General features: G+C 45.5%; 2 protein-coding genes across 2 annotated transcripts; both read left to right on the top strand.

The window, feature by feature from the left end:
* Window positions 1-3: 3 nt before the first annotated feature.
* On the top strand, window positions 4-1,718 carry LOC124667810 (pentatricopeptide repeat-containing protein At2g22410, mitochondrial-like). Its single transcript, XM_047205054.1, has one exon. The coding sequence runs from the start codon at window positions 10-12 to the stop codon at window positions 1,696-1,698; it is 1,689 nt and encodes a 562-aa protein (XP_047061010.1). The 5' UTR covers window positions 4-9; the 3' UTR covers window positions 1,699-1,718.
* Window positions 1,719-5,124: 3,406 nt separating this feature from the next.
* Window positions 5,125-6,614, top strand: LOC124659210. Its single transcript, XM_047197139.1, has 3 exons — window positions 5,125-5,225; window positions 5,327-6,243; window positions 6,347-6,614. Exons 1-3 carry the CDS (start codon window positions 5,140-5,142, stop codon window positions 6,529-6,531), a joined length of 1,188 nt encoding a protein of 395 aa, XP_047053095.1. The 5' UTR covers window positions 5,125-5,139; the 3' UTR covers window positions 6,532-6,614.
* The last annotated feature ends 7,296 nt before the right edge of the window (window positions 6,615-13,910 follow it).

Genomic DNA, 13,910 nt, shown 5'->3' with positions numbered 1-13,910 from the left:
ATAAAAGCCATGAAAAAGCTTCATGGCCATCTTATTGTTTCTGGGCTGTACAACTGCCAATATGCAATGTCCAAGATTCTCAGATTTTATGCTGTTCTGCAACCAGATTTGGTTTCTGCTCATAAAGTATATGGGCAGATTGAAGAACCAACAACTTATCTTTGTAATATCATACTCAGAGGACTTACTCAAAGTAATGCACCAGAAGATGCAATTGCTTTCTACAAGAAGGCTCGAGGAGAAGGTATGGTGCCAGACAACCTGACATTTCCATTTGTAGTGAAGGCTTGTGGAAGGATTAATGCTCTTAAGGAAGGGAAACAGATGCACAACCATGTACTGAAATATGGGCTTCTTTCCGATATCTTCGTTTCCAATTCGCTGATTCATCTGTATGCTGCTTGTGGTGATTTGTGCTGTGCGAGATCTGTCTTTGATGAGATGCTAGTTGTGGATGTAGTATCCTGGAACTCTTTGATATGTGGATATAGCCAGTACAATAGACCGAAAGAAGTTTTAACGTTATTCAAGTTGATGCATGATGGAGGAGTAAAAGCTGATAAGATTACTATGGTCAAGGTTGTTTCTGCATGCACTCGTCTAGCAGATTGGAGCATGGCAGATTGCTTGGTTAGGTACATAGAGGATTACTGCATAGAGGTGGATGTTTACTTGGGTAATACTTTGATTGATTACTATGGCAGGCGTGGGCAGCTGCAATCAGCAGAAAAGGTTTTCTTTAACATGAAGGACAGGAACGCTGTGACACTGAACACAATGATCACCGCATATTCAAAAGGAGGAAATCTGATTTCGGCAAGAAAATTATTCGAGGAAATTCCCAACAAAGATCTGATCGCATGGAGCTCGATGATATCTGGATATTCACAAGCTAGCCAGTTCTCCGATGCTCTGGAACTCTTCAGACAGATGCAGAGAACCCAGGTGAAACCAGATGCAATTGTGATCACAAGTGTACTTTCCGCTTGCGGGCACTTGGGCGCGCTTGATCTTGGTAGGTGGATTCATGAATATGTGAGGAGAAACAAGATCGAAGCTGACACCATTATGCACAATTCCCTGATTGACATGTATGCGAAATGTGGAAGTACCAAGGAAGCCTTGCAAGTCTTCAAAGAAATGAAAGAGAAGGACACCTTGTCATGGAACTCGATCATACTAGGCCTGGCGAATAATGGCGGCGAAGAGGATGCTCTGAATGTGTTTCAGGCTATGCTCGCTGAAGGATTCAGGCCGAACGGAGTCACATTCCTCGGTGTGCTTATCGCATGTGCCAACTCCGAGCTTGTCGAGGAAGGGCTTGACTACTTCGATAGCATGAAGTCGGTTCACAACATGGAACCACAGATGAGGCACTACGGTTGCGTCGTCGATCTCCTCGGCCGTGCTGGTCAGTTGGAGAAGGCACTGAGATTCATCGCTGAGATGCCCGTGGTTCCTGACCCTGTCGTTTACAGGATACTGCTGGGAGCATGCAAGACACATGGTGATTTAGCCACTGCTGAGGTGGTCACCAAGAAGCTCAATGAGTTGGATTCTGGTAACAGCGGGAACTACACCTTGCTGAGCAACACGTATGCCAGCGCTGATAGATGGAGTGATGCCATGGAGGTCAGGCAGCGGATGGAAGATACTCGTGTGAGGAAATCACCCGCTTGTAGTGTCATCGACTGCTGACCCAGTTAGCGTGAGTTGTACTTAGGTAGTTTCTCGGACTGGTAACAATATTGCTACATTGTTATTTTGGCATATGAATGCAATTAATTGTTTCGATGTGAATAATATAAAAGCCCATTTTTTCTATATTACCAAAAGGATTTGTGATAATTATATTCCGGGGAATGTAACCAATTCCTTCTGATTTTGCCCTTACAAATTTCTCCTCCAACACAGGACGCAGTGTAGCGACCTGACGTCTACCAACATTTCCTCATAGAATTGTTCCACGGCAACATCAGTGAGCAATATTAAAATTTCTTATCACAGGATGAACACCTAGTACGGGAGGCTGGCGAGTTCCACTAAACAGGCAGAGCTGCTTATCCGTAATGGGAAATCCATCTGTTTGGGGCTGACGGCAATAAGAAAACTTGCAAACTGATAACACCTAACATAAGTTCCAATTACCATAGCCACTGCTTGTTTTTATCTGTATGTTGTTAATAAGCATCAACAGCATGCCCATATTTTTCACCTTCAAAAAGACTAGTTCACGGTATTGCTTTTTGTCGCTTGTGTACTAGTTAACAGAATTATTTTGTTGATGTTTTACTTATCTTGTTAATCCCTTGCAGGAAGCAGATTTGTTAAAAGACATGTGCAGTACCACCTTCCACTCACTGGCCCACAGTTCATGAAAAAATCCAGTTTTCTTTCACCATTGTGATCATGGAAGCCATTAAATGGTTTCATGTCCGTCTCATTGTTTCTGGGCACTACCAATCTGCAATGTCTAAGATTCTCAGATTTTATGCTGTTCTGCAACCAGATTTGGTTTTTGCTCATAAAGTATATGGGCAGATTGAAGCACCAACAACTTATCTTTGGAATAGTATACTCAGGGGGCTTGCTCAAAGTAATGCACCAGAAGATGCAATTGCTTTCTACAAGAAGGCTCGAGGAAAAGGTATGAAGCCAGACAACCTAACATTTCCATTTGTAGTGAAGGCTTGTGCAAGGATTAATGCTCTTGAGGAAGGGACAGAGATGCACAACCATGTGCTGAAATAGGGCCTTCTTTCCGATATCTTCGTTCCAATCGCTGATTCATATGTATGCTGCTTGTGGTGATTTGTGCTGTGCGAGATCTGTCTTTGAAGAGATGCCAGTGAAGGATGTGGTATCCTGGAATTCTTTGATATGTGGATATAGCCAGTGCAACAGATTAACAGATGTGTTAACCTTATTCAAGTTGATGTAGGATGGGGGAGTGAAAGCTGAAAGGTTACTATGGCCAAGGTTGTTTCTGCATGCACTCGTCTAGGAGATTGGAGCATGGCAGATTGCTTGGTTATGTACATAGAGGATTACTGCTTAGAGGTGGATATTTACTTGGTAATACTTTGATAGTAGTACATTACTATAACAGGCAGGATTACTGCATAGAGGTGGATATTTGCTTGGGCAATACTTTGATACATTGCTATGACAGGCATGGGCAATCAGCGGAAAGAATTTTCCATAATATCAAGGACAGGAATGTTGTGACACTGAACGTGATGATCACAGCATATGCAAAAGGAGGGGATATGGTCTCAGAAAGAAAATTATTTGAGGAAATTCCTAACAAAGGTCTGATCTCATGGAGCTCTATGATGTCTGGATATTCACAAGCTAGTCAGTTCTCTGATGTTCTGGAACTCTTCAGGCAGATGCAGAGAGCCCAGGTGAAACCAGATTTGAGGAAATTCCTAACAAAGATCTGATCTCATGGAGCTCTATGATCCCTTGCTAAATTTTCTTGGAGTGTCTTAGGCCAATTATTAGGGTGTTAATCAGTTTCCATCTAACTTCGCGCAATTCTTGGCTATCCTTTTGAATATTTTGGGGCAGCTGCGTAGGCTAATCTGGACACTTTTTATTGCGCAGTCTTGGGATCTTTGGCATGTCCGAAATAAGCTTCGCCCAATCGCCCCCAGACTCCCTAAAGGAATCAGAAAAGAAAACCCCAGCAAGCGCGGAATCTAATCAAGATGCCGCCGCCGCCGGCGGCCAGCGATGGCAGCTGCACTCTCTTCCGATGCTTCTGCTGCTGGCGTCGTCGGTGCTCTCCACGGATCCCGCGCGTGGCCCCTGGCAGGGACTACGTGTGCATACCGGCTGGCGCGGATGACCGCCCCGCGTGGTCGCTGCTCGTAGGCTTCCGGGCAGACTCCGGCCTCCGCCTACACCGGTTCCGCGTCGCACTGTCTGGTCGCATCCTCGGCCGGAGCAACGACGCCCTCGAGATCTTCCACCACTTCGACAGCGATCGCGCCGCCTCCACCTGGGGCGCAGACGCCACGCTAAGCCCCGACGGCCGCTCCCTCTGCATCTTCTGCTCGAAACGGCTTGTCGATGTTGAGTCGGAAGTCGTATCATCCCCAGTTCTGGAGCTGCAGCTGCAGGACGACAAGAAAACCATAGCCCAACTCCCTACCGTGCTGCTAGGGCGCCTCATGCATTGCCGCCCAGTCACGGCCGGCGGTGACATCTGGGCGCCTTACTTCCACCTGATTCCTCACTCGCCGTGCCGCCTCGTCATGCAACGCCTCGACAGGGGTGATGACAGGTGGGTGGTGGCCGGCACCATCGAATTCCCTTACGAGATGGAAAACCCCATGAAGTGGGGTGGCAGCATCTTCCAGGGACACGCCGTTATACATGACACCATCTTGGTGTCGCTGCGACCAGCTCACCTGCTCTTCAGCTTCAGTTGCTCCGCCTGCACCTGGACGGCCATCACCACGACCACCAATAAAACTACTAGCAGCAAGAATCCCTCCTTTGGTACCGGCGGCAAGGATATCACCAGTGGCAACACTACCGGCAGCAAGGACACCCCCAGTGGCAACACTACCCTCTCCGGTGGCACCACCAGGGTTGGCAAGTATGTTCCTATCCGTGGCCGCGGTGTATATGTCGAAGAAGATGATGCCATCTACTTCCTCCAGAAATCCACCATCTTTGCCTACAAGCTGCATGGCCGTGGTCAGGGTCAGCAACCGCTGGTAGAGCTGAAGCCGGCTACCAAGATCGATTCTGTTTGTCCTTTTTATCCTGATGGCTTTGGCTCACTCACACATCTGGGTGGCAGAGTCATGTGCTCCGTCTGGATCAGCGTGGCGCGTGACTGCTCATGTGACAATTATCATGTAATCATCTCCACCTTTCAAGTAAAATATGGCAGCGCTGGCATCGCCAATGGCATTGAGATCTTGCATTCCACCTGTCGCCAGTTAGACATGTTCCCGTGCAAGCCTACTCTACTACCCGTCCATGAATTCTGCTTTCTTCAGTAAGTGTATTATTTTCATTGGTTGTTGGTGTTAGTTACTAGTCAAATGTTGTCACTTAAAAGAATATAATCATGGCAATATCTCAACTAGGGAGTACGAGGAGTACAACCACGAGAATGCCATGGCACCTCCGAGGCTACTTGAGGGCATTGAAGATTCAACCAGCTACGATGTCCAAGATTCCTCTGAGATGCTTGCTTGTTGCAGGTTAACAAACCTTCGATCGATCTTTCGTATGTCCAGTTAGTTTGTATACATTTTCCATGCATGAATGACACGTGTGATTTTTGTGTTATAAATTGTTGCAGGAAGTTTTTATATAAACCGTCGTTCCCAAGATGCTATGTGCTTCGGGAGCCTGCTTGTCGGATTAACAGAGATCTATACATCGTGTGCCAAGCTGGCTCTCGTTTGATTGTGTATCGGACTGAATTCGTAGACGGAAGGTTACTGCCCAGTTGCAACTACATTCCTCTCAGGCTGCATCTTGATATGAACATAATTATGCGTGATAGTAACACATCTGGGTGGCAGAGTCATGTGATGGAACAGCCTTCTCTGAGGTATTTCATGGTCAGGAGCTTAACAAACATCTATGCTGTGTCATACAAACCAGATGACATCTGTGAGTTTGAACTTAGTAGGCCATCTTCCAATTTGCTTAAAACTTCAAGGCCTGCTGGTGTTTGTTTTGCGGTGGTTCTTCATGTTGGTCATCGCATTGTTGCTGTCACTCATTCTCTCGAAGTTTACCTATTTGTGCCTCCGACATCCAGGTTTTGTGCTCCTACAGACTGTTGGAAGCATCACAAGACAAGTCGTCCTGATCATTTTTTGAACAGGAGTTTTGATCTGTCAGGATATGTTGTCTTGGGTGCTGATACCTTCATAGTTTCTGACAACAAAACATGCAGGTGTTTTCTGCTTAACCTGAATGTCAGAGAATGGGAAGATGTTTTACCTGATGTTGAAAGTAGGACCTTGTTATTTCATGATCCGCTTATCTATGGAAGGCAACGTTTAAATGGGAGATCCATATATTTTGCTGGTTATATCTACTCATGCACAAATTGGGGCCTTGTTGCTTATGACTTTCATGATGGCCTCCTCCACGATGAAATCAGTTTGCCATTTTCATGGCGTAAGACTACGTGGGAGGGCGAAAGCATGTGCTTGGATTTTGTTGGTGCAGAGCAAGGTGCAGTTGTATTTTGTGTAGTGCAAGGTGATAATTTATTTCTCACTTGCCCTATCTCTAATTATGGTTTTATTAAGATCCTGAAATATGTGTTTAACCTTTAATGTGATTGCATTTCGTGTTGTGCTAGGTGAATGTTTCTCTGGTCCTCACGGCCAGGATGTGTATGTCACCATTGTCCAAGTTAAGACGACAAAAACGCCTGTTGGTAAATTTAGACCAGCGAGTATCGATCACGTGGATATTGCTACATGTTTAATTCCGCTTGAAGACGGGGTGGTCAGTACTAGGAGCTGTTTTTCAGTCGAGCATTGATTCGTGGTGCTTCATTATTTGTATATCACACGTGTTCTCAATGCACTGTAATATTGATAACACGCTGTATCTACTCTGAAGCCCTTGACTGTGTCTGAACATGTGCATCATGTATTCACATTTTGGAAGATGTGAGACGGCTTGGCCTTTGAACTGACGTTTATATTGAGACACAGGCTGTAATTTTGCTCTCTTGTGCAATTCTATGCTCTACATTGAGACGTTTACATAGAGACACAGGCTTTTTTTTTTGTAGTGTCATTGATGCCTACATGTATGTGTAGATGCAGAACGCACATTCCCCTTGCCCTGGCACTTGACAACCTCTGTGGTCTCTAATCTCATTGCCATGGTGCTTGAGAACCCCTCACTAGTAGGAATTAGCCGCGTGTGAATTTTACCTACTGATCATGGACCCCCACACGCGACTGCTAGCAGGCCACTTGTAACAATATGTAGTCTAGTGCGGTGCGAGAATGTTACTACTATGTTTACTGGTTGCGTGCTCGTCCCGCATGCTACCAGTGTAATGTTACCGGTGTAATGCGCATGCTGCCGGGTTCTTTTTCCTGGATTTATTTCTTTGTGTCGCGTATTTCAGAAGGTGTGACAAGATATTTAGACATGAATATATACATTTGGAATTTCAGCAAATATTCAGTATTAGCAACCTTAAAACCTATCAAAATTGACAGTTTTAATGACAACACCAGTTACATATTATTAACAACATCCAACAAACAACACTATCATTCAAAAAAAAATCATAGATGATCTCGAAGACAACAACAATGTCCAAGTTTCGCTCGCATCTGTCCACAAGGAAACTGATATGTCACACATCCCAAGTCCAAAATTCACGGTCCAGATACCAGGAGCAAATGAGATTGGGTGCCAAAACGCTTCCCCCGATCTATTAACCTTGCCTTCTAGGTAATAGTTACCTACTTTATACTTGTGGAGTAACCCAACTATCCATGGTATAGTTATCACCACGACATAATATAGTTATCATTCTCTCTATGCAAAAGTGTCGCTGCAAAAATATTGGTGTCATCAACCGATTGTGTTATTATGCAACGAATGACTTATCTTTGTTGAAAGGATGGGTGATTCATTGATCTCAATATAATTGAGCACAACGGCAAAATCGATTAAGGGTAATGAATGTGAGCGTCTTCCAATTTTTATAGGGCAAAACTAAACCAAAAGATACAACTTTCTTTTAATTCAATAAGTTTCTAGAAATACGACAAGGAAGTTTTTTTTACACCAGCGACAAAGAAGAAAATATGATGAAAGTAGGGTAAGTTCTGAGAGTTTTAATCCAATTTGAAAGAAAATAATTAGGTAAATATCTAAAGCAAAGTTGCCGAAAAAATGTCCCATAGCACGAGGTCTTATTCCTTGGCTCCTAATCCGGTAGAGTTTATTTTAGATTTAAGACGTACATTTTGCTTTGCTTAAAGTTGAAGTCCCTTAAATTTGCCCTCAAGAGGCACTTAGGAGCACCAACAAGAGGTGACACCACACCTCCCTTTGAAACCACCGGACATCCTTACACCGCACCTCTCCAAAAGAGTTTCGAGATAGGATCCGAACTTGCCAGCTGGGAGGAAATAGGAAGAACTTGCAACGTGACAGAGAAAATCACGACAGTAAGCGTGGAATCGACAACAATCGAGGCGTACAAGCATAAGGCTTGATTCAGAGCGTTCGCGAGATAGGAATTTAGAAAATTAAAAGGCAATGTCCTATCGTATGAACATGGAAGCTTTACAGAAAGAAGATTATAATACAAAGTTAGAATTAATTAGCAACCATCAGGTCCAACAACGCGTCCATGGAGCAGAAAATAACTACACACCCAGCTCTATCTATCTCGATCGATCTGGATATCTGCAACACTAACCTTCCTGCCTCGGCAGAAATACCTTAGTACCGACAATGGCAGTTGCGAAGGCTGCTAACATCGTCCCAATTCCAGTGATCACTGTTCCTTTATATACGTTGGCTAAAAACCTGTTATTGTTGACCTGAAGTACCTGTTGCAGCTCCTTATCACTGGTAGAAAAAAGGCCTTCCGTCCAGCCCCATTAGTCGCGGAAATGCAAAAACCGCGACCAAAGGGGGATTTAGTCGCGGCTCGGTTGCCCAACCGCGACCAAAGGCCTGGGCCCAGCGCGCTCGGTGGCCAGCTGGTGGACGTGAGGGGCTTTAGTCGCGGTTGGCCGGGCCAACCGCGACTAAATGTCCTCGAGGCCTGGCCCAAAGGCCTTCGGTCGCGGTTGGCCGGAGCCAACCGCGACTAAAGCCCCTCCCCTATATATACCAGCCAGCCCACAGCACTTAGCTATTTGGTGCCCACTTCTCTTCACAAACTTCACAAGGGGGTGTAGGTTTGCTTTTGGCTCTTCTTATGCATACAAGGTGTTTGATGAAATGTCCCAAGAGCATGAAACAAACATGATATGAAGTGTCGGAGCCACACTTGATCGAGCTTCCTCATTTATTTTTCCTCCTCGATCGCGGTTAGCAACAACACACTTGAACCTTTCATATATATGTGTCATTGATAAAATATGCATATGTGTGTAGTTCATTGTTTAATTTCTATTTAATTAGTTTAACAAATGCATGCGATGGTTAATTATATATTTTGTATTATAATAATGCGGATGAATCGGCAATGGATGTACGCTAGCCGACTCTCCGGCGAATTCACTACGGGTTTGCAAGATTTCCTCGTAGTGGCTAATGCGAACAAGCGGGGGGTTTTGTTATCTGTCCATGTGTTAACTGTAAGAATCGGAAGGGTTACTCTTCCTCAAGGGAAGTTCACGTGCACCTGATTCGGCATGGTTTCATGCCAAGCTATAATTGTTGGACCAAGCATGGAGAAAGAGGGGTTATAATGGAAGAAGATGAAGAAGGGGATGACATCGATGAGAGCTATCTTGATCATTTCGGTGATACTTTCATGGATGATGCTGAAGGTGGGGAAGGTGAAGGGGAAGGTGATCAAGAAGAGGCACGTGATGAGCCCGTTGATGATCTTGGTGGGACCATTGCTGATGCACGGAGTCGCTCGCGGACCCGAAAAGGAGAGGGAGAATTTGGATCGCATGTTAGAGGATCACAAAAAGTCGCTGTACCCGGGATGCGATAATGGTCTGAAAAAGCTGGGCTGCACTACTGGATTTGCTTGAGATGGAAGGCACAGGAAGGTGTAGGCTGACTCGGGATTTGAAAACTTGCTGAAAATGTTGAAGAATATGTTTCCAAAGAATAACGAGTTGCCCTCCAGTACGTATGAAGCAAAGAAGGTTGTCTGACCTCTAGGTTTAGAGGTTCTGAAGATACATGCATGCATCAACGACTGCATCCTCTACCGCGGTGAATACGAGAATTTGAATGAATGCCCGGTATGCACTGCATTGCGTTATAAGATCAGAAGGAAGCATCTACACAATATGTTCCCCTTCGAGAGGTTCATGGGAGTATTAAAGAAATATGTTCGTAACCGTGCTAGGCCAGAAGGAAGCATCGCCAAGGGCTATGGAAATGAGGAGGTAATTGAGTTTTGTGTTGACTTTGTTCCCGACCTTAAGCCGATTGGTCTTCCTCGATCGCGGCACGAGGGGAGACTAAGTGGAAAAGGCACGATCGGAAGGAAATCAACGATATGTATGGACGGCCATTCTGCGGCCGAAGCACACCACACGGTTCGACCAATTCCAGCTTGGTGGCTCCGTACTTTGAGAAACACAAGAATATTTTACGCTCGGACAACCCGGGGAAGCCTGAATCCTGGATTAGGAAGGCCCACATGGAGACTTTCGGCAGTTGGTTGAGAAAACATTTAATGAGTGACAATGAGGTTGTAGATCAGCTGTACATGTTGGCCAAGACACCATCTTCGACTATAACGACTTTCCAAGGGTACGAGATAAATGGGAAATACATTTTACACAATCGCCCAAGATAAAAGAGCACCAACCAAAAGAGTGGTGTCCGCTTTGATGCAGCAACCGAGAATGGGAAAAAGGTCACATATTATGGTTACATAGAGGAGATATGGGAACTTGACTATGTACCCTCCTTCAAGGTCCCTTTGTTCCGGTGCAAATGGTTCAAGCTAACGGGAGGTGGGGTAAAGGTGGACCAGCAATACGGAATGACAATGGTGGATTTCAACAATCTTGGTTACCTTGACGAACCATTCGTCCTAGCGAAAGATGTCGCTCAGGTTTTCTATGTCAAGGACATGAGTAGCAAACCGAGGAAACGGAAAGATAAGAAAACGATCGGTACATCATGCGATGATCCAAAGCGCCACATTGTTCTTTCGGGGAAAAGAAACATCGTGGGAGTGGAGGACAAGACAGACATGTCGGAAGATTATAATATGTTTGGTGAAATTCCGCCCTTCAAAGTGAACACCGATCCAAGCATTAAGTTAAATGATGAGGATGCTCCATGGATACGGCCCAATCGTAAGCAAGCGGGGACACAAGGGAAGAAATGATGTGTAATAATTTATTGTACCAAACTTTGTTGAATGGATCATGTGAATTATATTGCCCGTGATGTGTTTGGTGTCCATTTTCGAATGATTCGATTGATTCGAGAGATAGCACCGATGATACATGAAATTTGGAGTGATTTAGTCATACTCCTGCCTAGGCGTATAATATGCATACTCGTAGTCTTCATAGTCGCCGCCGTTGTGCTGGTAGTCGTCGCCTTCTAAGTTACCGCTGTCGTCGTCCGCTGCTGTCGTCGGCCGTCGTCGGGCGGCGCTCGTGGCTCGAACTGAGGGTAGCGCAGGCGGGGGATATCGCCGGCCGTGATGTAGTCCATGACGCTCTGCGGAGTCCGGCCGTACCACCATAGCCGACGGTCGGCCCCGTGGAAGTTCCCAGGAGGCAGACCGTCCTCCTCATACCTGGCGAGCGCCCTCTCACGCCGATTGATGAAGAAGGCGTCCCAAGTATGCTGGTTATCGGGATGCCAGCGGGGATTCATCCGCTGCTCCGGCGTGAGGTCGAGGTAGTAGTGGTTCGTGATGGCTGCCCGGCGCGCGTACCCTGAGGGAGGGGAGGGACCGGCACGCCGCCGGCGCTTAGGCTCCAGCCGGCGGGGACGCGGTAGCCCGGTGGGCAAGGGTAGTTCGAGGCGCAAAGCTCCTCCACCTGCTGGTAGGTTAGAGTGGGTGCGGTGGAAGCCATGAGAGAGTGATGAGAGATTGGAGAGATGTGATAATGCTGGCCAAGCCGGGCAACATATATGTAGTGAGAAATGGCGGGAAGAAAGAGGCGGGAAGAAAGAGCTGGCGGGAAGAAATTGGCGGGAAGAAAGAGGGGGGAAGAAAGAGGCGGGAAGAAATTGGCGGGAAGAAAGAGGCGGGAAGAAAGAGGCGGGAAGAAATTGGCGGGAAGAAAGAGGCGGGAAGACAGGGAAGAAATGGCGGGAAGAAGAGAAATGCCCGTGATGTGTTTGAAATGAATTAGTTTTATTTTTATGAATTTTTTGATATATTATTTGTATTTTTAACATTTTGAATTGAATTGGTTTTATTTTTCTGAATTTTTTGATATATAATTTGTATTTTTAACATATTGAAATGAATTAGTTTTATTTTTCTGATTTTTTTGATATATAATTTGTATTTTTAACATATTGAAATGAATTTGTTTTATTTTTCTGATTTTTTTGATATATAATTTGTATTTTTAAGATTTTGAATTGAATTAGTTTTATTTTTCTGAATTTTTTGATATATTATAGGGATTTCTATTTTCGTGCCCTCGGGTCGTTAGTTGTACTCAGTTTTCCCCAGCCCCTTAGTTTTTCCTCAGTTTTCCCCTCCCTCTAGTTTGAAACCCGCAGAACGAGCTCAGACGGAAGGAATCCGTTTATTTGGACGTTACGTGGCTGGCGTGTTGCGCCGCGTCGTCTGTGGGGCCGCGACGTGTGGGGCCGCGTCGCGTGGGGCTGGTAGAAAGGGACCGCGTGGGACGGGACGAGAAGCGTTTGGTTGCACGTGAGCGGGAGGCTGGGTTTTGTCTCTCTCGGCCCAAATTGGCATTTTGAAGAGCACCTTTTCCCCTCTTTCTCTCTCTGTCTTTTTCACCAAATTAGTATCAAATCTAGAGAAGCTTCTATTTCGTCTTTCTTCAATATGGCAGCAAATCTAGTAGCAAATCTACTGGGGTTATTTATGCCTTTTGGCCCTCGTTTTTGCCCAATATGGCAGCAAATCTAGTACCAAATGTAGAAGCTAGTATATGATAAATTGACAACTGCATAATCAGAAAGCTAAGTATAATACATAGGGAAGCTGCATACGACAGCCAAAAGCAGCCAATAACGTTGTAATATACAAGACGCACGCAATGTATGGACAACAAGAAGATTAGGATGAATGAATTTGTTCTTCATTCCTCCTCATATATTTCGTCGTTGCTCCGGTCGTGCATTACCCCAAGGAAATATTGATTGAACTCCCTCCGTCTGCAGTGTGCGGCCAATACATCCTCCAAACGGTATGGCTTGTATTCATTTCTCATACCGGAGTTTCCTATTCTATCCACACGTTCTGGCCACTCCTCCCAGGCCTTTGTATCATGAGAGTACTCTCTGATATAACCCAAATCCGTGTAGTAGATGCAGCCGAGGTCGAAGTGTCGGGTACACTGCGGTGTCGACGGAGATACACCGGATATAATTCACGAAGAAGGCATTACGCCAATGTTGCCGGCCGGATGGAGAGAGCGGCTCACGAGTGTCCACACGGTACACCAATGGTCTGCCCGCCAAAGCCACGGCTGACCAACAACACAAGCGACGAGATCACCATCCGACTTCACGAGGTAGAACTTCGATGTCCAAGTTACGGAAATGAAATTAGTGCCTCCATCTTGACGGTGCTCGCGCGCTGCTGCAACTGTACATTGGTGCACACTATTCTTCCGTGCTCTAAATTGTCCACAGCTAGTGCATACAGTTCACCATTGAACGGTGTAATGCAACGCAGACAATGGTTCTTGATCGAAAATCTGTTTTCCCAATATTTATCTATATCCTTAGTTGGAGTGCTCTCATCGACCCAACCAATTTCCGACGGGTAATGTGCGGTAACGAAGACCATAGTCGGGGATTTGATCACGGCGACTGATTTCAGGAAAATAGATGGCATACGCGCCTCAAACATAGTGTATTTCTTTGTGAGTGGGTTCGAAGCCGTATCTTGTGCGGCGGGTTCTTACGGGCAAGCACGATGACGCCACGGCAAAATCCGACGAAGTAGTATCCGGGCAAGCACGATAACATTCAGCACTAATTAAGATGTTTAAGATTGAAAATAAAGAGGTAGA

This window comes from Lolium rigidum, chromosome 6 (genome assembly GCF_022539505.1).
Source record: "Lolium rigidum isolate FL_2022 chromosome 6, APGP_CSIRO_Lrig_0.1, whole genome shotgun sequence".
Classification (NCBI taxonomy): Eukaryota; Viridiplantae; Streptophyta; class Magnoliopsida; order Poales; family Poaceae; genus Lolium; species Lolium rigidum.
Note: the sequence above shows the minus strand (reverse complement) of the source record. Positions and strands in the feature narration are given on the sequence as shown.

Coding starts and splice junctions, on each gene's coding strand:
- LOC124667810 (XM_047205054.1), top strand. CDS start 10: ATGAAAAAGCTTCATGGCCATCTTATTGTTTCTGGGCTGTACAACTGC.
- LOC124659210 (XM_047197139.1), top strand. CDS start 5,140: ATGGCACCTCCGAGGCTACTTGAGGGCATTGAAGATTCAACCAGCTAC. Junction 5,226..5,326: donor GAGATGCTTGCTTGTTGCAG/GTTAACAAACCT, acceptor AAATTGTTGCAG/GAAGTTTTTATATAAACCGT. Junction 6,244..6,346: donor TGTATTTTGTGTAGTGCAAG/GTGATAATTTAT, acceptor GTGTTGTGCTAG/GTGAATGTTTCTCTGGTCCT.